A 25,750-nucleotide genomic window follows, 5' to 3' on the forward strand; every position below is an offset into this window, starting at 1 on the left:
CCTTTTAGTGGAAAAATAGTACTTGAGTCCAAAACCTGGGTGGTAGGCATGCTCATTGCCGAGGGGTGCTGGTCCCATGCCTTCTTGTGGGCAGAGTTGGTGATACGTACCTGTATCCGTGCCACGCATTTGTTTCTGCAGCCATCCGTGTATAACGAGTCAGTGAGTTCCCACGGACACCTGCCATTCCAGCCCAAAGATGCCTTTCCCGCCAGCTCGTGACATGGCATTGCGAAGCGGTTTTGCTGTTTGACACATGCGGGGGAAAGGCCACTTGAACACCGGACACTTGCTTTGCTGTCCTGGGTGCCCCTTGGTCTGCGCAGCATTTGATGCAGCACTTGGGAGGCGGAGAAGGCAGTCATCCCCACCCCACTCTACAGGGGGTCTGCACTGCAGCCCTGGCCAGGATACTTGGTTTAAAGCCTTATTTCACTGTTGACAGCAGTATTTGTGATAGACCAAGGCATGTGTACTGGGATTTGACAAATTAAGGCGGGTCATCACACCAGTCACATAAATTGTCCCTACTTTGTGCCAGAGGTTTTTATTTCCCCAGCATGTTCTCTGATACGGTTCAGGATGGAGGTGGTCGGCCTTTTACCGGCAAATCCAAAGGCCCCGGGGTGGGCGTCCGGGGGCTCCTGGTGGAGGGGCCGCGGGGGTCAGCGCGGCCTGGGCGGAGTCGGGGCTGCGGGTGGAGAGCAGCGGGCCTGCGGGAACCGAGGCCTCCAGGCAGCCCTCGGGAGGCGCCTAGCGGCGGTGGGGCCGGGAAGGTTTCCTGCCGCCATCTCTCCGTGTCTCCCCGGCATGCACACGCTCTCGTTCCAAGATCGGTGAGCAGCGGCGGGCACAGTGACGTGCCGCTCCTGGGAGAGGACGGGGACCTGGCCGGGCGGGCAGAGTGGGGCGGGCCGGGCGGGCAGAGCGAGGGGCCGACCTGCTGCTGCGTGCGCATCGCGCAGGCGCCCGAGGGACGCGGCACCAGCTCCCGGGCGCCGCCGGCGCTCCTCCGTGCTCTGCCGCTGCGTTTCCCCTCCAGTGCCCCTCCCTCAAACCCAGGTCTGAAACTCCTGTTCTCCCCTTACGGCCTCGTCCAATCCTGCCTCTCCTCTGGTCGCTTTCCAGCCAGCAGCCCGGAGCGCAGATCCAGGCCGCGGGCTGCGGCGCCCACCGGGCCGGCTGCTCCCCGCCTGCGCCGTCGGCCGTCGGTGCTCTGCCCGCAGCGCTGCCCCCCAACTTCTGTGGCCCCTCGCCTTCTCCCCTGCGCCGCTGGTAGGGCTGGGGACGCGACCTGAACGCTGTGTCAGGACTGTGTGCTTGGAGCCTGGCGCCTCCTCAAAGTTGCCCCGGTCCTTCGTCTCCCCTGGGCGCCCAGCCCTTCTGCTGGGCATCGAGACCCTTGTGCGGAATGACTGACCGACCGGGCTCGGGGTGGCCGGGCCCGAGCAGGCGGGGCGGGCAGTGCCGCAGGTCCCGCCGGTCCCGCCGCTCGGCCCCGGATCCCAGGCAGGACTTCCCAGGGCAGGGCCCGCGTGCTGGGCTGAGCCCAGGGCTCTGAGAGTGGCAGCCAGAAAACAGGGGTGAGAGGCTCGCCCTGCTTTTAGGGGCATCTCTTGAAACTCTTCCCTTCTTGACCACTAGGTGGGGGGATGATGTCATCCCTGTACATTTCTGAAGAAAAGCAGAAATGCAGCTGGTGAGCTTTTTCTGTTTATTCAGTAGATTTTGATTGCGTGCCTGATAAACGTGCTTTTGAGGTAGAGGCGTCAGTATTCTCCTCCGCGTGTGGGCGCACGTTATGTTTGTATCGTGGAAGGACCGACGTTCAACCGAGTGGGTTCAGGGAGTGTGTCCACGCCGGGCTCCATCCTACCCCGTGGGGGGCGGCTGGTCGGGAGCCTGGGGTCGGGCGCACCTCCAGCCCGATGGGTCGAGCCTTTCCAGGTTCCTGACTAGTAGAGGAGGCTGGTGGTTCTGTAAACTTGGGCAGATGGTCTTGTGTGAGCCTCCGTTTCCTCGGTCGTTCAGTGGGGGGAAAGGTACTGCTTCCCCACCAGGCTGGAGTGAGGCTTCGCAGGAGCTGACTGCGCCTCATGATGCTGCCGGTTATAACTTTCCCGTCGTCTTGGTGATGATGGGATGATCCCAGGTCTTCCCATCCGAGTCTTCCATCCGGGTGCTTCCGGCCACCCCTTTTTGGCTATTTTGTTGCTTATAACAGTGGGAAATGGGTGACATTTCTCCTGAGCGGGAGGAGCTGGTAGACACTGCTTGAGGTAAAAATTGGTGATCAAAGGATTTTTTTAAAAAAAAGAGGCATCCTTAAGAAACCTCTCTCTCCTGGTCTTCTCCATCCTTGCTGCCCGTTTCTCATCTTTTTTCATTAGATCCATAATTCTGCCCAGCTCTTAACTGTAGGCTTCCTACAGGCTTCGGTGATTAGTTGGTTTTTTAAAAATCAACTTTATAAAAATGATTTTCATAAGATGAAATATTTCCATTTTAGGTATATAGTTCACTGAACTTTGACAAATGTACATACCCATGTTACCACCATCACAGTCAAAACACAGAGCATTTTCATCACCCCAGGGGTTCCTTTGTGTCCCTTTTTAGTCAGCTTCCCCGCCCACACTCCCCGCTCACCTGGTTTCTGTCAGTATTGATTAGCTTTGCCTGTTCCAGCATCTCGTATAAATGCAGTCATCCGGTGTGTATTATGTTGTGCCTGGCTTCTTTTGTTTAACGTGATGTTTTTGAGATTTATCCATGTTGAGATTTATCCATGATTTATCCATCATCCCCCCCCATCAATAATTTCATTTCTTTTCTAGCAGAATAGTATTCTCATGCATGGATATACCAGTTTGTTTACCCATTCACCTGTTAATGGACGTTTGGGTAGTTTTCAATTTTTGATTGTTACCAGTAAAGTTCCATGAACAGTCGTGTGTGTGACCTTGTATATCTTCCTGCTCCTGGGTCGTTACCCAGACTGTTTTCCAAGGCGGTTGTGTCACTTTACGTTCCTACCATCAGGGCACGAGTCTTCACCAGCACTTGGAGTTTGTCAGTCTTTAAATTTAGCTTTTCTAGTGGCTGTGTAGTGGTATTCATGTGTTGTGGGTTTTTTTGGTAGCGGTTTTTTGGGATAAAATTCAGCCAGTGTACAGTTCAGTGGTTTTTAATATACTCACAAAGCTGTGCAGCTACGACCACGATCAGGTGAAAGCTTTCTCATCACCTCAGAACAAAACCTTTGCATCGCTGATCCCTCTATGCTGCCCAGCGCAAGGCAGCCACTGGTCTACCTTCTGTCCCCGTGGATTTGCCTGCTCTGGATGTTTCATGTAAACAGAATCATACAGTATGTGATCTTTGGGCCTGGCTTCTTTCTCATGACCTGATGTTTTCAAGATCCATCCATACTGTAGCCTGTGTCAGAATTTCATTGCTTATGATCGAATAGTATTCCGTTGTATGGCTGTCTCACATATATCCATATTGTATACGATATACAGATATTTTCTTCCATTCTGTAGGTTGTCTTTACACTTCCTTTACAGTTTCCTTTGACGCAAAAAGATTTTAATTTTGATGAAGTCCAGTTTATTTATTTTTGTTTGTTTCTTGTGCTTTGGTGTCATTTAAGAAACTATTACCAGATCCAAGATCACAAAGATTTACTATCTCTTTTCTAAGAATTGTATAGTTTCGGCTCTTACATTGAGGGTTTTGTTCATCTTGAGTTAGTTTTGTGTATGGTGTGAGGTCGGGGTCTCATGTCTTCTTTCTCATGTGGTTGTCCCACAGTTGTCCCAGCCCCATTTGTTGAAAAGACTTACGTTGTTCTTTCCCCAGGGACTTGTCTTGACCCTCTTGTCAAAAATCAGTTAACCATAGGGCTTCCCTGGTGGCGCAGTGGTTGAGAATCTGCCTGCCAATGCAGGGGACACGGATTCGAGCCCTGGTCTGGGAAGATCCCACATGCCACGGAGAGACTAAGCCCGTGAGCCACAATTGCTGAGCCTGTGCGTCTGGAGCCTGTGCTCCGCAACAAGAGAGGCCACGATAGTGAGAGGCCCGCGCACCGCGATGAAGAGTGGCCCCCACTTGCCGCAACTAGAGAAAGCCCTCGCACAGAAACGAAGACCCAACACAGCCATAAAAAAAAAAAAAAAAAAAAAAATCAGTTAACCATAAATGTGAGGATCTCATCTGGTTTTAATTATATTTTCCTGATGTCGAGTGCTGAACATAAGATAATGTGCTTAGTGGATCTTTGTGTATTGTCTTTGGTTTAAATCTTTTGCCCTTTTTTTTTTTTTTAAAGTATTCTTTTTTTTTAATTTATTTATTTATTTTTGGCTGTGTTGGGTCTTCGTTTCTGTGCGAGGGCTTTCTCTAGTTGCGGCGAGCGGGGGCCACTCTTCATCGCGGTGCGCGGGCCTCTCACTGTCGCGGCCTCTCTTGTTGCAGAGCACAGGCTCCAGATGTGCAGGCCCAGTAGTTGTGGCTCACGGGCCTAGTTGCTCCGCGGCATGTGGGATCTTCCCAGACCAGGGCTCGAACCCGTGTCCCCTGCATTGGCAGGCAGATTCTTAACCACTGCGCCACCAGGGAAGCCCCATTTTTTTTTTAAATTGGGTTTTTGTCTTCATAATATTGAGTTGTATGTGATTTTTGTATATTGTACATACTAATTTCTTTGGTCAGATTCACATATTGTAATTATTTTCTCTCAGTCTGAGACTTTTGTTTTCTTTATTGTGTCTTTCAAACTATACAAATTTTTTGTTTTGTTGAAGTCCAGTTTTTCATTTTCTTCTTTTGTGCTTTATGTTTTAACATCCTATCTGAATATCTTTGCCTGCTTCAGAAGCATGAATTTTTTCGTACATTTTCTTTTAGGAGCTTTAGGTTTAGCTTTTGCGTTTAGTTCTATGATCTGTTTTGAGCTTTTTTTTTTTCCTTTTTCTTTTTGGTGTGTATGTACACGTATGGTGTAAGATAAAGAGCTCAACAGTGTTTGTCTTTCTACAAATTACTCATTATTCAGAAAATATTTTTGAGTGCTTACTCTCTGCCAGACATTGGGGTTACAGCTCTAACTGGACAGGCATATTTACTGCCTCCCCGGAACATACTTTTAATGAGGAAGACAAGTTTTGTAAGTGCAAGAAAGGTTTTGTAAAGGCCCTGGAGGGCACAGGAGGCCCCCTGGAGTGCGTTGCCCTGCTTGGGCAGAGCGCTTCTGGGGGGGCCGGGGGGCTCTTGGAGTCGGTGGGAAGCTTTGAGCTGAGGCAAAAAAGACAGCAAAGGAGCCAGTCTTTCCCTGAACTGGGGGACCATGTCCTGGGGGCAGAAGGTCCGGCCCGAGGCAGGACAACGCCGGAGGGTCAGTAGCTGGTCTAGTGAGAGAAGGAAGCTTTGGGACAGAGACCTGCTCCTTCAGGACCTGGGTGAGGGATTAGAATTTTACCCACATCTGTCTTTATCCTAGTACATCCCCTAAGCGTCAGAGCTACGTAAGGGGTTGCCTGCTAGATGGATGTGCTTGGATGAGTCATCTGGGTTTAAATACGTCCAGAACTGAACTCATTCCTAACCGCTTCTAAACCCCATCTTCTGTCTTGGTTTGTGGTGCCGTTTTCCTGCCTGTTGTGTAAGCCAGAACCCTTTGAATCCGGGTGCTTAGTTTCCCATTGCTGTCCTGTTAGGAAGGGAGAGCTGGGTCCCACACACACCGCAGAGAGGAGAGTCAGCTCGTCTTACAGGGCTCACAGCGAAAACACTAGCCCCTTTTCGTCCCAGTTCCTGTTCTCCGGAGGCGTCACCTTTCCACTCCTGCAGCTCTTCCTAGAGCTCTGACTTACCTCCGGATTCCTCATTGCTGTGGCTCTGCCGCTGCCTGGATGCTCGTTTTTGATGTCGTCTAATGACTTTTTGGTGTGGAGGTGAGACTTTAGCTTTCCAACTAGCTGCCTTTGGGGGACACACCCCGACGTCCCCATGTACATGCATTTACCGCGTGCATATACTCTCCACACCCCCCTCCCCGTGATTCTTAATCCTCTCATTATTCCAGTGTACGCGATCAATTAAATCAGTAGTTTTATTGACATTATTATGACTGTGAAAGTGGTTTTAGCTGAATCTGAAAATGCACCACAAATACATTTCGTTTCCTGCACATCTTTGTCCTGCCGGAGCTGGGCCTGGTGTCCTTAGTCCAGTGTGTCTTCGGTCCGCGGCATCTGAGAACAGAACCCATCACCTCTGCTCCGCTGGAGGAGCGAGTGGGGTGCAGCGGTTAGGAGTAGAGCTGCTGCTCTTCAGACCCACCCTGACCTCCCTTGAGGTGCGAGGAGAGGAATCCGGACCCTTCTGGTCGACCCACCACCCCCAGCTGCAAGGCTGGGGTTTCCTGTTAGTTTCTCAATCCCCCAGATTCTCTCTTACCTACTCTTTACTTCTGTTGGTTTGTGTCCTTTTGTTTTCCTTTACTGTCATTTGATTGGGTTTGGCGGAGGGAGGAGAGAGACATGTGCTCAGCCCATCAGATCTAACCAGAGGTCAGGCGTGCGCTGTTTTTATTCCGAAGTGTTGCTCAGTTATGGGTCCCCAGCCCAGCCCCACAGCGTTGCTGAAATCTTTGGCGTCTCCTACCCCACTAGCCCTGGCTGGTCTTGGTGTCCCTGTCCTGGAACTCGTCCCTCAGAGGCACCTGTCCAGGGCCCCTGACACCTTCTTGGGCCCAGGAGCCCTCAGGACGAGGGTGTCATCTTTGCCACTGTCTCCTGACTCCTGTTCATTCACTTCACTCACACCGAGTGCTGGATGTTTTCCCAAAATTATCACCCTCTTCACTTCGCTGTGCTTTCGTCTCTGTTCCTCCTCCAGACAGAAGACCTGCGTCCTCCCACGTCTGCGTCCTCATCCGATTCAGCCTGTTGGTGGCCTCTGACCTGCAGCCTTTCGTGACCCTGTCCTGTCACCTGCGCCGTCTGGCTTGTGCTCCACCTTGCGGCTCTTCTCTTGTCCCAATAATTGTGCTGCCTTCTTCTTTTTTACATGTTTGACCATTTCTTTCACGTCTGGCTTAATAGAAGACAGTTGCATTCTAACATCTTCTAACATCCGCTTCTGCATCTGGCGTGTGGGGGTGACCCACGTCATGTAGCTTCAGCTCCACCGTGTGCTCTTGAGGGTGAGGAGTGGAGCAGGCGGGGGGGGTGTATGCTTATCATGATAGCAGTAGCTTTGACCTCGCGTCAGGCGTCTTCTGTGTTCACACTTTGAGATTCACAGCTGATGAGTGCTGTTGACATTTTGGTGTGTCATCTTCCAGACTTTTCTTAAAGTGAGAAATACTTCACTGTACAATACCATACACATGCACATTTCATTCTTTTTAGAGACCTTTCTGTATCATTGGGATAGAGTTGCCTCATTCTTTTTTTATTGCACTGTATTTTATTATATTTTCAGCTATTATTTGTGTACTAAATGTTGAACAGTAATAGTCTTATGAAATGTAGTTGGAGACGGGGTTAGGGGCCTTATTTTAAAAAGACTTAGATTGGTGACATGATTTTGTAAACACGGGAGTGATTGATCTGGGTTATGGAGAGATGAATAAAATGTTTTAAGATGAATGTTTCAGTATTATATGAATGAATCAGAAGAGGAGAAACTGTAGGGAAGGAGATCATTTAGAAAATCATTGTAATTGTTTAGATTTGAGCAGCTGAATGCTTAGAAGTGGGTAATGGTCGAGGGATTCCCAAGGCAGGTAGGGAGGTGAAGGGCGATGCGGGAGGGGAAATGGCAGATGTGAGGACAGACGGGCTGTGGAAGCAGGAGGTACAGCTCAGGGTCGCTGGGACCGCAGAGCTAGGTCTCCAGGTGATGGTGGTGCCTTGACAGAAACAACACAGGAAGGAGAACTTGGTTTTGGAGGTTAGATAAGCTTTCTGGCCTCAATTTCTTTAGGACCCTTCTAGCTCTAGATTATTCATTTTATGGCCTGTTTACTCTTAAGTTGTGCCTTGAATAGCGTGTGCTTCATGAGTGCCACACAGTGACCATTTTGGAGTGTTTCATGTCTCACATTATTGCATAAAAATTGTACTTCCTGTACCTGCCTCTCACTTCTCTTCTGCTCTTACACTCAAAAACACCAAATAGAGAAGGTTTTGGAAAATTGAATTTTTATTGCCTTTTGTGTTTGGTAATAAATGTACTTATTTTAAAGGACATGTCTGTTAGAATGACCTGTGTAGGGATTTCTTTCACTGCTAACTGACACGTGTGCAGATTTAATGTTGTGTGACTCTAATAGGAACATGCCCATTACCGTTTGTTTTGATCACACAGATGCAGGACAGCTGGAGTGCACATTGATGAATCACTGTTCCCTGCAGCTAATCCCAGTGAACACCTACCAAGCCTAATGAAAAAAAAAGTAAGTACGGGACTTCAATGTGGACTCTGGCAATCATCAATTTATTCATTTTTTTCTTCCTAGAAAATAAAACTTTTAGAAGTATGTTCAAGAGTTGTCTTAATATTGCTATTGATGGTATTATTCTTCTCACACAGCATTTTTTAATGAGTTATAGAGCTTACTTTATCCCATGAATGCTTTGATGTAGTTTGTGATAAATGGAAGAGACTGTTTGTCCAAAGGAGAACTAAAAGTTGCCAAGAAACCAGCATCCTTTCAGGTGCTCTGGTAACTACTTCAGGATTCAGGTTGTTAACGTCTGTAGTAAAATACATTTGATCTGTTTGGCTGGAAAATCTCAAAAGTCTGAGGCAGAAATAGCCAAGTGTGCACAGTTATTTATTACAGAAAATCTGTGCAAATATAAAGATGCTGCTTTCCTTTGAGGTCTGGTTCACATTTGAACCACAACCCTTTTGGTTTTTTATTATTTGAAAGTTTTAATTGATTTCTGTATCTGAGGGTAAACTGTTCACTGTGACACATCAGTCACTTTGTTGTCACGTGAGAATCCCTGTTGGAGAGAAGATTTACAGACTTTCTCCACACTGAGTGAGGCAGAGGAGAGCTGTCAATTAGGGAAGACATTCCCGTGGATGTCTCCAAGTTTTCTGAAATAGTAAATCCTGTGTCTCCATCACATTTCATCTCGGACAAGCTGGAACGCACCTGTGCAGTGATGGAAACTCACTTGTCTCCGTCCAGATTGTGTCGGACGGTAGTGAAATGGAGCGTCTCATGACTCTGTGATAGACCAGCAGCAGCTGGTAATACGTTGAGTGAACACAGATCAGGCATATCGCTCCTAATTTCCCTTCCCTCAAAATAAGCAGTTTTCAGTTTGACTTGGGTCCTTGCTGATCAGGTGGTCTTCAGTACAAGTGCTTTGAGTGAATACGTCATGTGTACTGTTTGGTGGGTTGCTTTTCCTCCTTCACTTAACCGTGTGTTTTCATATCAGTGTGTGTACGCGGCTCTACTTCCTTCTGCTTTGTGTTAGACAGCGTGAATATGTCTTGGATTCATGCACCCTTAGATCATTGACAATTTTTACTAAGTATGCTGTTTGTGTGATGTATTTGAGTTTATTTCTGCAAGCGGAATATCTAGAAAGGGACTTAGAGTTCCACCAGCAGTGTACAAGGGTACTTTTTCTTAACACTGACCAATGCTGGATATTATTCATCTTTTAAATTTTTCCTAATCTGAAGCATTAATAATGTCTGCTCATACCCTTCACCACTTAAGTCCCTACAAACATTCCCTTTCCTTCCTTTCTCCAAATGCAGTTGCAGATTAAACCTGACTCCAGACCTTATTCTTTTGGTCTTTGGGGAGCGTCTCTGCTTTGCTCCCCTCACTCTGCTGCCAGCCTGACCCTCTTGTTTGCTGTTCTTCAAACATACCATGTTTGTTTGTGTTTTAGAGCCATTGCATTGTCTGTCCCTCTGTCTGGAACACACTTCCCCCCCTCCATCCACAGACGGTTCTCTGACTTCCACAGGGCTTTGTACTGCTGGTCCTTTCTCACTAAGCACCGACTCACTCCCCTGTCTACAGTGGTAGGTCCTTCCCACCATGCCAGCCGTCCTGAGCCCCTGGCCTGCTTTTTCCTTGTTATAGCACTTGGCCCTTGCTAACATACTGCAGAAGTGCGGGCAGCCGGCCTCTCGCGAAGACCCCAGAACCCCGCGTGGCGGTGCTTCCGAGCCCACAGAGCGCCTGCTGGTCACCTGCCCCTGTTCTAACTGCGTTACCTCTGCCAGCGACGGGACCCTCCCACTGGTAATGGGCAGTGTTGACGAGCTTTGGGGGTACAAACGCCCCGAGCGCCAGAGGCCCATAGTTACAAAGCAACGCTGTTAATTAGTGCCTTGCATGCTGTCCAGGTACTTTGGCAAAAACAGTTCAGGCCGGCTCCAGGCCTGCTGGAACTAATCCTCCTGACACACATACGATGTAGTTTACTTATTTGTTATGTGTATTTTCTGTCACTCCTTCATAGAGTATAAGCTCCCTGATGCAAGGATCTTTCTTTGTTTCCAGACCAGTGACTGACACACAATAACATTTTTGTTAAATGATGAACGAGTGCGTTACTAACAGATAGAGCAGGGTGCTGAACAGGAGCACAGTGTAGCAGCAGCCTTGACTGGCTAAGAAGTTCTTCCTTTAGACTGGGACGCACGTGAACACACTTGGGCTGGACGCCTAAAGAGGCCTGGACAGAAGACACGCTTCCCTAGCGTCCTTCAGAGACCCTCGGGTGTAGGAGTAACCGTAGGTGAAGTCGGTGTCAAGCTCAGCTTTTGTATTTACGGTGGCGACCTGCCCAGATGGGCTCTTCCGCAGGGGACCTGGGGGCCTGTGGTGTAAAAAGTGCTAGGAGATGTGAGGACGGTAGGGTGAGACGGTGACCCGGACGTCACGTGTCCGAGGTTTCCTCATTCCCTACACTTTGGACGTGTGGTCACAGGTTTTGTTTTTTACTGGCTGAATGGAGTTGCTGTGATGTAAAGACAGTAAGACAAGATTAAATAATGGTTCTTTTCTTTGGTAGTTATAAAATAATTACTTTTGTGTTTTGTTACTGTGTCATGACTTTTGGGGGGGGGGAGATAGATGTAAAAGTAGCAAAAAATAAGGAAAAGGAGACTAATTTCGTTTAAGAATCTTCATGGAAACTAAGAGTGCTGGGGTCCTGAAAATGCCTCAGAAAACATAGCCACTTAGTATGTAGCTCTTTATTCAGTCTGAAAATTCTGTCCATATTCTTAGAGTTATAGGAAGAATAAACATTACAAATTCACATATAGTGAAGAAATACTCTTTAAGTAGATTGTATTATGGATGTTACAAAAGATATCAGGAATGTGTATGGAAGGGTTCTTTTCCTGTCTTACACAATCACAAAACGATATTATTTTTTTTATGTCCTTTTTGTACAGCGCAAGTGTATGCAGCCCAAAGATTTTATTCCTAAAACACCAGAAAATGATAAAAGACTGCAAAAGAAGTTTGAGAAAATGGCTAAAGAGCTGCAACAGCAGAAAACCACTCTGGGTAAGCTGAGAAATGTAGGGCAGTCCCTGGTGCTTGTGTCTGTACTTCTGAAGCAGCAGAACTGAGCAGAACCCTTAGCCTGCATGGTGCTGCCCGATGCCTTTCCAGAACATTGGCTGAACCCTTTGCCCTTGCGCTCGGGCATCCCACTGCCTGATGAATCGAGTCTCTCGGTGCCGTGCTGGTGCCTCCCTGACAAATCCCGCGTGACCGTCTGGTCTGCTGCCCCAGACAGACATGGAGTTCTCCTTGGCATCTGTCCGCCCTGAGGCCTGTCACCCGCCTGGACCCCAGACCTGCTCTGAAGTGGTCTCCCAACTCCTCCTCTGCCCTCTTCGCCCAAGCCTGCAGCACCCCATGCGGGCGTCCGGCAGCGCCTTGGCTGGCCTTCCCGCCGCTGTGTCCTTAGCCTCTGTCTCCCTGCTTCAGCCAGAAGGGTGCACAGCCGAGCTCACGTGGACACCCCGCCCGGGCTTTAATGGTCCTCAGTGTCGTCCCAAGGAAAGGACACTTAGGGTAAAATCCTGTACTTCACGTGTCCTACAGCCGCCCACGTCCTCTCTGATCTGCCTGCCCTGCAGCCTCACCTCAGCTCTGCCCCCCTCTCTGCTGTCAGCCTTCATACCTCTGCCATTTGGCCACCTTTCCTGCACCAGCGATAGTGTATTTGAAAAGAATTCAGCAAAATCGTAATGATAGATTTTAAAAAGTTCTCTTTTTAGACCAAATTTATGTCTGAATTGTCTCTTAAAAACTACAACTATAAGGTATTAAGGATTCAACTAACGTATGTCTGCATATTGCCAGAAGTGCAGTAAAAGTTGTGCAGGCCTAAGAGTTGCAAAGGAGAGGCTACTGAATGATTTGTTGCGGTCTGTTTTTTAAGCGGGGCCGGACAGCTGGTCAGGGTCCTAAAGTTCTTTCATTACCTGCAAGGTGTGGATTCCAGGAAGCACACCACTGTTCACCCCACCACTGAGCCCCTTATTTCATGGCTCAAGGATCCTCTGACCCCCTTCCTGCCGCCGAGTTCACGTGCGGGACTGTGTGTGTGTCGGTCAAACGGGAAGAGGAGCCCATGGAGTAGGGGACAAGGGGTGTCCTTAAGAGGAATCATACTGTTGAAGGAGGAAGGCATTTTTTTGAGATTAAAACTGGGTTTTTGTTTCTTTTCAGGTAATGATGCTCCTGTTCTCTTGTTCGAAGCTAATGGCTCCCTGGTGTACAGTCCCCCAGTTAGAATCTGCAGTGGCCACCACAGTGCGGCGGGGAAGAGACTGCAGGCGGTGCAGGCGGAACGGGAGGATCTTTTCCCCACCTGTAAGTGACACTTCGTGCGATGGAAATTATGACGGAGGTGAATACAGTGTGGAAAGGGGTTTTTTTCCCTTTACATAATATTTTAGTGAATCTAGATTATAATTTTTTTTTACCTCTATCAGTGTAGGCTTTGTTGATATTTTCTTCCAGAAAATCTTATGCTTTGTTAAGATTTTTAAAGAGTATATTGGGTATGTAGTATTCTCCAGGTTTAAAATCCTGTTGTTCCTTTGTAATTTTTCATATATTCGGGATTTTTCTTTCTTTTTTTAAAAAATTAATTGGGCCCCTCTTTTGAAGGAGTTTGCTTTAGATTAAGTATCTAATGCTTCAGTTTATGTTTTCCTTTATTTCTTTTATCTTGAAAATTTTTAAGTAATATACAGGCACATTTTCATAAAACGTTGACCAGTAGTACATCGTTTGTAGTAAACATTCATCTTGATTCCCACCTCATTCTCCTCTGCCCCTGGGCAGTTTTATGTTGATGTGTTTCTCCAGATCTTTTTCAGTGCGTCACATGTCTGTGTATACGTGAAAAAGATAAGGCTTCTGTATTTTTCTCTGTGGTGGTATAACTTTTCTTTACCTAAATTGGATCATGGCATACCTCTTATTTTCAGCTTTCTTTTTTTACTGAAAAGTGTATTGGTGTGGACCTACATCTTTTTTAAATTTTTTATTTTTAAAGATGTTGCATAGTAGTCTAGAGTGTTGATATTGAATCATCTGTCTGTTGGTGGATATTTTTCCATTTTTTCTTTCTTTCTTTTTTTTTTTTTATTTTTGGCCTCGCCTTGCAGCTTGCAGGATCTTAGTTCCCCGATGAGGGGATTGAACCGCAGGCCCCAGGAGTCCTAGCCACTGGACCACCAGGGAATTCCCCCAATTTTTATTTATTAGAAACAGTGCTGCAGTTTTTATTCTTTTTAAACTACACGGTATGGTGGTTCTTGCTTTTTATGTAACCGTTTTCCTCTCTGGACATAAGGCTTTTCCCCGCACTGTTTACTGTTATAACCCACACGCCAGTGGACATGCTTCTATATGAATCTTTACGTTCCTCTGTATTTCATGTATTGCAATAATAATTCATAAAGGCAGAATTTAAAAATTTTGGTAGATATTGTCAGATTGCCCTTCAAAAAGTTTGTGCCGTTTTACCCTTTGCCAGTTGTTTATAAGAACTGCAGTTTCACACCCTTGGGAAACTAGATTGAGTAAGATACACGAACTCTGTGTTGTTTGTCATGATGCAGTGACTTTTGAGAAACAGAAATATTACGTTTAAGGTAGACAAATCTGTTCCGTTTGTCTTTTCCTTCTGGCCTCTAGGATTCCTGTGACGCTTAGAACTCCTCCACCACAAGGTGTCAAAATTGTTGTATTTTCTGCTATTACTTGTATGGTTTATTTTTAAGGTTAGTTGTTTCATCTGTCCTGAATTTATATCTGTATATTTATGCAGTGGGCACGTGTATCAGTTAAGGTTAGTTGTGGCCGCCGATAACGGATAAATGCAAAAACCAGTGGCCGCGCTTAGATAGAGTTGTGTTTCTCTGTCCTGCCAAAGAAAGAGGCAGGCAGGGTTTGGGGAGGCTTCCCGCCCGGCCTCCCCGGAGCAGCTCCCTGTGAGCAGGCGGCCCCACCAGCTCCTGCCTCCTGCTGCTGCCGAGCGCCGCCGGCCAGAGCGCGGTCCTGTGGCTCTTCCTGCTTGCAAGCTAAGTGCGGCCATTTATGGCCCAGGAGCTGCAAAGGCAAAACACCCCTCTGGATGAACCAAGAACTACAGTACAGTTCTTTGTGTCTGTACATCTAATTTAATCTGCCAGTTTAATTTAAAATGGGCAGTGGCATTCAGGATGGCATGGCTAAGGGGACTGCAGTAGTTTTAGCCTAGGAAGTAGGAAACAAGTCACCTACAGGGCACTGCAAGCAAGACTGAAGTGTAGTCTCAACTAGGGTGTGTGTCTGCGCTCACAAAATCAGGGTCTGTTGTAAGAGGCAGGTGGGAATGGCCACTGAGCTAGGTAGCTAGCCGCGTTCCAGGGGACTATCCAGGTTGTTTTGACAAATCATTATATATGTGTGCAGACCAATTTGCCTTGGACTTCATTCCACTGCTTTGCAGTGTTAATTCTGCTACGTAACTGCCTCCCGCAGTTAAGTTTAAATTCAGCAGTCGAAAACGTTATCTGTGTGCTTACCTTTCTTATCTTGGTTTATTCTCATTTTCTAATTGTTCACCTAAGTTTTCTCAGAAGTGTATCCTTTTAAGTCTCCTCAAAAAACATCTCTGACCGTGAGACCGAGATCTCTCTCTTGTCTCTGGTCTGTTGCATGCATAGCCTTTGAAGGTGACGCCTGTGGCCTTAGCTGTTGAATCGCTGATCTCCTGGATGTTGTTCTGTGAAACCTCCGCCCTCCGGACACTTGGGGCTGCATAGTTCTTTGTTGCTGGGGCCGTCCTGCGCCTGGCAGAGTGTTCACAGCGTCCCTGGCCCCTGCCCACTAGAGGTCGGCAGCATGGGGCCGTCCTGCGCCTGGCAGAGCGTTCCGCAGCATCCCTGGCCCCTGCCCACTAGAGGCCGGCAGCATGGGGCCGTCCTGTGCCTGGCAGAGTGTTCGCAGCGTCCCTGGCCCCTGCCCACTAGAGGCCGACAGCATGGGGCCGTCCTGCGCCTGGCAGAGCGTTCTGCAGCGTCCCTGGCCCCTGCCCACTAGATGCCGGCAGCATGGGGCCGTCCTGCGCCTGGCAGAGCGTTCTGCAGCGTCCCTGGCCCCTGCCCACTAGATGCCGGCAGCATGGGGCCGTCCTGCGCCTGGCAGAGCGTTCTGCTGCGTCCCTGGCCCCTGCCCACTAGATGCCGGCAGCATGGGGCCGTCCTGCGCCTGGCAGAGCGTTCCGCAGCGTCCCTGGCCCCTGCCCACTGGATGCCGGCAGCATGGGGCCGTCCTGCGCCTGGCAGAGTGTTCGCAGCGTCCGTGGCCCCTGCCCACTAGAGGCCGGCAGCATGGGGCCGTCCTGCGCCTGGCAGAGCGTTCCGCAGCGTCCCTGGCCCCTGCCCACTAGAGGCCGGCAGCATGGGGCCGTCCTGCGCCTGGCAGAGCGTTCCGCAGCGTCCCTGGCCCCTGCCCACTAGAGGCCGGCAGCATGGGGCCGTCCTGCGCCTGGCAGAGCGTTCCGCAGCGTCCCTGGCCCCTGCCCACTAGAGGCCGGCAGCATGGGGCCGTCCTGCGCCTGGCAGAGCGTTCCGCAGCGTCCCTGGCCCCTGCCCACTAGAGGCCGGCAGCATGGGGCCGTCCTGCGCCTGGCAGAGCGTTCCGCAGCGTCCCTGGCCCCTGCCCACTGGATGCCGGCAGCATGGGGCCGTCCTGCGCCTGGCAGAGTGTTTGCAGCGTCCGTGGCCCCTGCCCACTAGAGGCCGGCAGCATGGGGCACAGTCCACCCCAACCCCACCCGCGACGTCCAGCAGCGTCCGCAGGTGCCAGGCCGCCCCTGGTTGAGAACCACCGCTCTGGTTATAGAGGCAGCTGTCTGTGATCATCATGAGAAAAGCCTTGATCATCGAGCAGTGAGACTGACTGAAAGGTTCTCTTTACCCGTATCGAGCTTCTGCTGAGGTCTAGGCCGGCCGACTTTCCAAGAGTCCTTCCAACTTTTATTATCCTAGGATTCTGTGCCTTTTTTATGGTATGAGTTGTATAAATTATATTTTAATGATTCTCATCATCGGTAATAGATTTGAGTAAGAAGTCTAGAATAGCACGTATTAGGAATAAGTCCTCTGTGTGTGTGTGTGTGTCAGTGACACAAGAGTGGAATGAGTGGACCTAGTACTGGCTTCATCTACTACCAGAGATCAGAGCTGTTATTTAATGAGGAGTTTTGATTATGTTTCAGCTTCCCAGATGGTTGAAAAGTCTGACGATAACACCGTTAACTCTCTGTGTGAAGCATCTTTGAACCTTTCACATGATACTTTGTGTTCAGGTAAAACTTTTTAACAAAAGCTTTGTTTTGTGCATGGTTTATTCTTTAAAATCTTTGGTGTGTGTTGAAATTATTTGCCCACGTATCTTAAATAGTCGCCATCTTTTTATTTCATACCTGATGCACGCGTTGCCTGTAAGTTGGAAACAAGTGACGACAGTCACTAGCTCAGTCTCATCGTTGGCTGGGCTGTGGGCGGGCGCTGCCCGCGTGTCTGTATCTCGTCTGACTCTCCCGTTAGCCCCGGGACGCAGGCGCCGTGGTGGTCCCGCTCCTGCCGGTGAGAAAGCCCGGCCAGAGAGAAGTCAGACGGCTCGTAAGAGGTCACACCATTTGTGAGCGGCTGAGCCGGGCTTCGAAGTAGGCAGTCTGACTTCAGAATTTACTCTCTCATGCCGTGTCCTGCTGCTTGCCAGCCTTTTGAAAAGTGAGCTAAGCTTATTCAGCTGCTAAAATTAAACATGTCCTACGTTTCCAGCTGCCGACTTAGAGACACGCAGCACCACCCGCCCGCTGGGCTTCTCTCTGCTCCCTGGGGGCTGCCCCTCTCCTCCCTCTTTAAAAGCAGAGCCTTAGTGGTGTCAGTCAGTAAGTCGAGACACCTCTGTTGCCTCTGGTGTGGAGTTTCTATAAACTGCGGCTCGTCCATCTGTCAGCAAGCGCCGAGCCCCTATCAGAGGAGCCAGTGCTGGGCGAGCGGCTCCAGATTCCACAAAGCCGCGTCTGTGCTGGGGGCGTCTAGGCCGGGAGGGGGGCGGATAGGAGTATAAGCGCAGGGCGCTGACACACACGCTCTTCAAGGTTTGGGTGCAACTCTGGGTGGCAGAGGAGGGCGTGTGTGACCAGAGCTGGTGGAGTCTGGGAGGATTTGCAGGGGTTCTGACGTCCGCGGTGGGTTTCGAAGGAAGGGTAGTGTTTATCCAGGTTAGAGCGTGCAGCGGGGGGAGTATAAACCCAGCTTTCAGGAGCTGGGCGGAGCTTCGCGTTACCCTCAGGAGACGTGTAAGATGTTGTGTGCAGGGTCAGAACCCTGAGATACGCCAGGCGGCTCCTGGCATATAAATACAGAGTGAGGCCTTCGGCAGGCGGCAGGGAGTCTGGGCGGCTGAGTCCATCGTGGTCGACTAGAGCCTGAACGCATGGTCCTTCCTCCTAGGACAGCGGGCCTCCTCGAGGCTTTAGTGACGGGGCGCGGCGCTCTTCGTGGAGCGGGGCACCCGGGCGTGAGAACGTGCAGAGCGCTACTGCCTCTCGGGCCCCACCTTGTTCTGCGCCCACGGGGAAGCCCGGGCCCCTGGCTGGCAGCGCCGGCCGGGAGGGCGTCCTCGCCTGTCGTGAGAACTGGGCGTGGGCGCTGCCCTTCCGAACCAGGAGCTGGGCTTAGCAAGTGCTGCTTTATCACGTTGCGGGCGGACTGAGAATTAGTTTTATAACAGTGTAAACCATTAAAAAGTTGCTTCTTTATTAATGTTTTCCAGAGGACTTCTTTGCTGGTGTTCTACACTTGTCTTTTGATGATCTTTGTGGGAGCTCTGGATGTGGGACTCAGCAGAGGAAATTGGGAGGATTCCTTGATGAAAGTAAAAGCGCTGCGTGTGCTTCCTCAGCTGTGTTGAAAACGAGCAGTGTCCGTCCGCCAGCATCTCCCGGTTCACTCGGTCAGTTAACCCTTCACCAGTCCCCCGGCAGTCTTTCCAAGGGAGACACCCACGGGCAGAGGGGTGCTGCGGGCCGAGCCATCACCCCCGACGCGAAGCCAGCGTGGGAGCCGGATCGGGGGGTGTTCGACGGGAAGAGGGGCCTGTCTCCTACGTCATCTGTAACAAAAGAGCCCCCCAGGGGCCCTTCATGTCCCCAGAGCTCCTCAGCCACGGGAAGAAGGGTGTCGGCGAACTCCAGGCCACCCCCGGAGGAGAGACTGAGGAAGAGGCGGTCCCTCGGGTGGCCCCCCGCGCCCCGGGTGCAGCCGGAGAACAGCCCGAAGTGTGTGAGCCGCTCTGCCATTGAGACTCTGGGCCGCGGGGAGTCCTCGTACGATGATTACTTTTCTCCCAATAATCTCAAGGAGAGGGACTCGGAGAGCCTCCTTCCCAGGGTCCAGCCGCCCGCCGGCCCTGCCCTGCTCCACTGCACGAGGAGCCTTTCCAGGAGGGAGAGGACCAGCCTCCTGGAAAGGGCTGACTTTTCCTGCATCGGCAGAAACCCCAGGTCAGCCGATGGTACCTACTCAACAGTGAAGGCTGGCTTCCGTCTCCAGAAACCTGCAAACTACGGAGCTGATCCGGGCTTGAGCAGCGTGACTTCTAAGGAAACGCCTGCTGCCGAAGGGACCCCAGGGGACTGTCCCCGGGCCGAGGCTCAGAGACGGGGAGACGCCCGCCCGGGCGGGAGTGACTCTCCCCATACCCTCGACGGACTCACTCCTCAGAAGGGACGTCGAGGTGATTTTACTCCTTTGAAAGGAAGCAATAAAGAAATGAAAGGATGGATTGACATAAAAAGCACACAGAAAGAAGATACTCCTTCTAAAATGGTGAATTCCCCTGAAGGTGAAGCACTGAGTGATTATAAGCTAAACTGTGCAGGCGACTGTGACGTGGAAAAGTCTGCAGAGGCGAGGGAAGAGCTACCCCGAGGATGCAGTGAAAGTATGTGCGTCTCCTGTTACCGGTCTCTCCACTATAGGAACATGCAGTAGTGCGTCCATCGTCCACGTTTATCACAACTTTTTCATAGTTAAAATTTCCTTTTTTCCCTTTTTTTAAACTTTAAAGAATGTATGTTTGATATTTACAGCGACAAATTCTTTAACTTCTTGAGGAGTAGACGGCTTACTGCCCCACGGAATTTCTAGGTTCCTTGGTGAAACCTGTTACTAGGAATACATTTCTCTAAGTCTTATAGGTGAAAAGAAGAAGTGGTGTCTGGATGTCTTGTGTGAGTAATGGGCTAGAGTGAGCGCTTTTCCTTGTTTCAGTGCAGCCTGCCACTGCAGCATCACTGCACAGAGGCACGCGAGTGGAGGTCTTCTGAAACTACCAGTTTGTAATGGGGAGGCTGTTTATTTTAGAAGGGAAATTGAGGAGTGTAAGCCATTCATTCTGTTAAGAAAAGATAAATAAATGTGGAAATAAGTTATCAATATTTATTTTTGAAGAAACTGGGCAATGTTAGCTATGAAGAAATTTTTTTTTAAGTATTTTGTTTAAATAGTTCACTGTAACAGGCCTTATTAGATTTCTGTTTATTTGCTTTAAGCATGTCATTTAAATAGATATATTCCTATCTGTAATTTAATTGTAACCATAGTAATGAACTATGTCATTATAGCAAAAGTAGCAACAATTTTGCACTTTCTGATTATAAGCACAGACAGGTTTCAGCAATCAAAAGTGAAGAAATCTTGAACTTAAACCATCTTCACCTAAAGATTGGGTTAAAATTTCGATAAGGCCAAGTTTATTCTTCATTGTTTCTCTACTCCTTGAATCATTTTAACCACGCTTTTCAAGTTGGAGAAGTTATATGGATTGAAATAATCACAGATGTATTGCATATCTTTTCCTTGGGTATGAACTCCCTGAAATCATCTCACAAAAAGAATTTAATTTGTATATCATTAACCTTCTTTTTATGTCTGAGCTTTCTGATATATATAAAACTTTATTATATATTTATAAAATATATAAAATTTGACATAAAACTATGTTTTATGTTCCATTAGGGTTAGTATGTGTTTTCAAAATATTTATTTTAAAATTATGTCAAGGCTAAAATTAATATAACACAGTGGGTGTACAGAATTATTTTGGTAGCTAAGAATATCCTGTTCTTGAAGCTTACATTCTCATTCTTCTCAGTTTTCATCTTGTGTGTTCTTTCAGCTTTTGAATAATACCTAATGATGTGCAAACATAAGTCAAGTAAAAAAAAAAAAAAAAAAAAAAAAATCTGCTTTCCGGTGATGTGGAGCACCGTGCAGCCCAGCGTTGCGCCCAGCGTGACGGTCCTGCTCCGGGGCTCACCGCCACGCCCAGGGCCCCGTGGGGTCTGGGGCACGTGTGCTGAGGGGTCACGGGCTGCAGGCAGGGCCCTGGCGTAACTGAACCTCAGAGACGGAATCGGATATTCTGTGTGCCCTAATGTAAGGACATGTAGATTCGCCTTGTTTTACGTCATCCCAAGAGAGAAAATCATTGAATTTAGGACAGGAAAAGACTTAGCTATTGTCTAGCCTAAACCTAGCCCTTTGTTTTATGGTGGTAAAGTCAAGACCCACCGATGTCTTAGATGGTCCACAGTCAGCCCACCTGGCATCCCACCTCTCTCTGGGACCCCCCCCCCCCCCAGGTAAAGGCACATGGCCTGCGGGCTACCTTAGACGTTCGTAGATGCCGAAATTGCGAAGCGGTGAAGCCCACTCTACTTCAAGCTGTACCTCTCCAAATCTTTTATGTTGCAATAAAAGTCTTTTTTCAATTTCTGTTTCCGTTCACTTTTACTCATCGCCCTTGTCAGTGTCTAAGATAGATAGTGTGCAGCAAAGGTTGTGAGAAGAGGTTACAAAGACACTCAGTGATAAACGTTAACAGAACAAGAATGGAGAGAGAAACTTGTGATTTTTAGAAAAACAATAACCTTTGAAATCATATTAACCAATAATTGTTTTCTTTCTAAGCTTTTCATTCTCTAGTTTCATAAAAATACACAAATACACGCTCAGTGTAAGAGAAACTGCTAAAAAGGGTAAAATCATCCTGTCCTGCTCTCCTCATCTACCCCTTTTCGTTAGTTCATTTAACAGGGGTTTTTGTGCACCTGTTGTGTCCCAGGGTCCCTTCTAGTTCCCAGGGAGACGGCAGAGAAGGAGGCAGCGCCCCCCCCCCACCAGAGCTTACATTCTAGTGAGGAGGAGGGGACAGTAAGTGTACGTCAGCATCATGCCAGGTAGCACTCTGTGTGAGACAAGTGCGCTGGTTAGGTTAGGGAAGGCCTCTCGGAGGAGGTGACGTTGGCTCACAGGCCTGGGCGTGGGAGAAGAGGTACCTTGTGGCTGGGGATCATGTTTCAGCCTGAGGAAACAGCAAGTGCAAATGTCCTGAGGTAGAAAATGCCCACAAGCGCCACAGGGAAGCCACCGTAGCGACAGCTCTCTGGGCTGAGGGAGACCGGGAGGAAGTGCAGTCAGAGAGGCCCCGACAAGCCTGGGGTGGCGTTGTTTTGTTTTCAAGTGTGATGAGGAGCCACTGGCGGGTTTTAAGCGGGGAGTAACCAGTTGTGATTTTTGTTTTGGACGTAACCCTGAGAGTGTCCGCTAGAGGCAGTCCGCCAGCAGTTGTGTTTCCTTCCAGACTGTGTGTGTGTGTGTGTGTGTGTGTACAAACACACAAGTGCAAGAAGATGTTTTAGGGGAATTTTATCGCATACATAGGATTACATTATCCTATTGCCTTAAAATCTGGTTTTTTGAAAAATATGTTGTTTCCATATCAGTATCAACAGAGCAATAGATCTACCTCATTTTAAAATATGTTTCAGGAGTCAATGAAATTTTTCTATAATGAGTCATAGAGTAAATGTTTTAGACTTTCTGGGCCAGGAGGCAAAATCAAGGTACGTAGGTAGGTATACAATGAGAAAAAGACATTTTTACAAAATTTTTATCGGCTAAACTCAAAGTTGAGTACAACTTTTTTGTAATACAAGTCTAATGAGAGTAGAATTCTACTTTGGGGGAGGAATAACTTAATTGGGGTTCAGATTGAGTGATCTCATCAAAATTGATTGCAAATGTTTATTAAGGCTGACATGTAATAAGATTTTACGTATTTCACCTTGGAAAATGCCGTTTCACACGGATAGGCTACCACCCCCGAAGCAGGCGGGTTTCATCGAGCACATGCTTACCTAGGAAAGATCTACAGGCTTTTATTAGCGTGTCCCCTGCGTGTGCCCTGTAGCAGGTCCTCCCAGTGCAGGTGAAGCTCCTCTGTGTGCAGTCGTGTGGGTTTTGAGTAAATCCCCTTTGCTCTTGCCTCAAGGTCTGTAAAACGTTGCTGGAACTGGAGCTTGCTTGTGGGAGATACATCCACATCAAATTAGCACGGCACTGGAGATATTCTTGTTCTAACTTCTGGCACCGCAGGACAGGAAGTATGTAAAGCTGCTCGATGTCACTTACGTGTGGAAATGGCTTTCCACCCCCTGTGGCATTGCTGACCACAGCTCTTCAGATGACCACCTGAGGTCGGTTTTCACTGTCAACTAGTTAAAGCCGATTCACGATCCTGAATTAGCGCACAGCTTGGCCGATGCTCGTTTCACAGTAACAAAGGTGGCTGGAGTGGGTCCACGGGCGCCGCGTGGCCACCGGCAAGAGCAGAAAGAAATCCTTTCCACGCCCACGCCCTCACTCTGGTCCCTTGGTCTGAGAGAGGCTTTGCTGTGGATGATGGAATTGCGTGTCAGCACAGACACGTGCCTTATCTAAACAGTTTGGCCATGTCCAATTATTAGGTTCTTTTTGGTGAATAATAGTTGCCAGTAGAGGTTGATGAAGGCTAGTTTGCCCTCTTCTGCAAGATCTGTCTACCAGCTCTTATTGAAAGCAAGTCTCCAGACACGCAGATATTATAAAACATTGGCATGCAGATGGGGAACTGTCCACAAATCAGACCTATAAGCTGAAGTCCCAGGTCTTGTCCTTTAAGTTAACTGTACCTGATCTGACAGGTTTAGTAGAGGCAGACGGGATTCTCGGGGCTCATTTCTGGGAACTGGTCAGCATCAGGCCACTAGATAAGCCTCAGCCCTGCAGTTTCTCATAGGACCATTTAGGGACCAAGTCTTGCATATGACCCCTAGGTACCAGCTATGGTACATGCCCAATTCATACGTGGGTAGGGGGGCCCTGTGATATTTTAGCCAATCCATGAATTTAACTGAGAAACATTCCTGGCATCCATTACTCTGATTAACAAGCCGATGATATCACCAGTTACCACTCATTTCTTTCATCCATTTTGCCAGTTAAAAAAGCATCTAGTATTGGGCGGGAGGGTTTACAGGAGTTGTCTCTAAAGTGTGATGTTTCTGTGAGCTCACCACTACTGGCGGGGATGTCTTGATAGAGAAGCACTAGCACACGTACTTCATGTCATACAGTCTGTGATGAAATGTGCTAACTTACAGCCTTCACGACACTATGTTGCTCTGTCTTAGTGCACTAATCCTTGGGACAGAAATGGCAGGAGGGGTCTGTGCTGGCTTTGGTGGGTTTGTTGGTGGTCACTGCCTGTGTCTCTGAGTTGGGAAGGATTATGAGGCTTGGTCTTGGCTTTGAAGGACAAGGTGACATGAATAGTAGTGTCTGCTTAGAGAAGTGATTAACATGCTTCAGTAGGGGTTTATCTGGATTATCACTTTATTTAATTGGTGGAGAATTATAGGCAAAAACGCTATAGTAATTGTCTGTAGAAGGTATTTTGTATATTTCTTCATTCGTAACCCCAAGCAGGGAATTGTTTTTATAATTTCAGATTTGTTTTGCAGCCTTTGAGAAAGTGATAATCTTATTTTGATGTAATTGATACATCTCATTGAAGTCATCAGCAGATATACCATTTTCAATTGAATTAATTAAAAATATTTCATACATGTTTTACAAAAACAAAGCCCAGCAAATTATAGGCACTTAGATATTCAATGTAGAATATTTTGCATATTCTGAATATTTCTTCATTTAAGAGAAAGTGTGATTTACTATTGTACCAAGTAGGTAGGCATACGTGTACATGTATTCCTTAAGTATTTAAAATTGAAGATTAATTACTGTACTTCTGGATAATTCAAGTAATATACAAATATATTCAGAAGAGTGTTTCTCCTCACCCTCTTCTCCAGAACCTCCCAATCCACTCACTGGAGGTAAGAAATCCTAACAGCTTGACGTAGGTTACTGAACCTATGTGGCTACAAGGAGGGTATTAGAACCCACTGATTATTTGACTGCTTGATTTGTTTATTTGTATATTTATTCATTTATTCGCTAATCACCTATGTCCAACACATAAGCACACGGGGAGTTAATGATGTAAAGCTCTGTCCCTTTTCCTTCAGGAGCTTAGACGTGCAGGGAAGACGTAGTCAAGTTAATCCATATACGAGGATCAGGCAATTCAAAAGATGGAGAGATGACCCCCAATGGGAGAGGTTATATGGTATTAAAACTGATATATGTATTTAAAATCCAGATTTTAATTATCTCTACAATGATTATAAAGGAAAAGATTCCACATCATCTTTTGAAGATCGTGATTAGATTTTATTTTTGTTTTCTTGGTTAACAAAGTGAACTTGATATTTTAGCAGATGAATGTGTGTGTGTGTGTATTCTCTTGTCAGCTGAGTATTGCTTGTATAGAACTTGTGAACTGGAACGTATCCAAATCCCAGAAGTATATATGGAAAGGATTTTTCCTGGGCGTCTTTTAAGGCGCTTTCCACAGTCTTAAAATTCTGCATTCTACATTGTTCTTAAATAATTCATTATTCAGATTTTAGGAGCTCAGAAGAAATTTCCCACTGGGACCGTGTTAACATTTTGTATTGATTAGTATACGCCTTTATTGTAAAAATTATAGATTCTTAAATCAGCCTTCAGAAGCCTTTTCTTCTTTGATATAGTTGATCTTACAGAGTGTCTTGTACCTGTAAATATTAATTGCTTTAATATATTATTAGTAATAGTATTATTAGTCTTAACTCTGTGTCTTGGAAGTAGGAAAGTAGGATGTGCAGGAGGATAGATTGTTAGGAATAAGTTTATTTTGTATTTCTCTGCCCTGGACAAAACTTTGACA

The 25,750-nt window shown here is 47.8% G+C and overlaps 1 protein-coding gene across 7 annotated transcripts in view; it reads left to right on the plus strand.

Annotated features, from left to right (window-relative positions):
- The window catches only part of MCPH1 (microcephalin 1), a 273,679-nt gene that overhangs the window by 15,518 nt on the left and 232,411 nt on the right, over nucleotides 1-25,750 (plus strand). For all 7 annotated transcript variants that reach the window (XM_057537235.1, XM_057537232.1, XM_057537231.1 and 4 more), the window contains exons 4-8: nucleotides 8,383-8,470; nucleotides 11,461-11,575; nucleotides 12,752-12,895; nucleotides 16,800-16,889; nucleotides 18,368-19,537. In XM_057537235.1, the coding sequence (XP_057393218.1) occupies nucleotides 8,383-8,470; nucleotides 11,461-11,575; nucleotides 12,752-12,895; nucleotides 16,800-16,889; nucleotides 18,368-19,537 (1,607 nt within the window). The remainder of the gene's footprint in view (nucleotides 1-8,382; nucleotides 8,471-11,460; nucleotides 11,576-12,751; nucleotides 12,896-16,799; nucleotides 16,890-18,367; nucleotides 19,538-25,750) is intronic.

The sequence above is a fragment of the Balaenoptera acutorostrata genome, chromosome 21, assembly GCF_949987535.1.
Source record: "Balaenoptera acutorostrata chromosome 21, mBalAcu1.1, whole genome shotgun sequence".
In the NCBI taxonomy this organism is placed as follows: Eukaryota; Metazoa; Chordata; class Mammalia; order Artiodactyla; family Balaenopteridae; genus Balaenoptera; species Balaenoptera acutorostrata.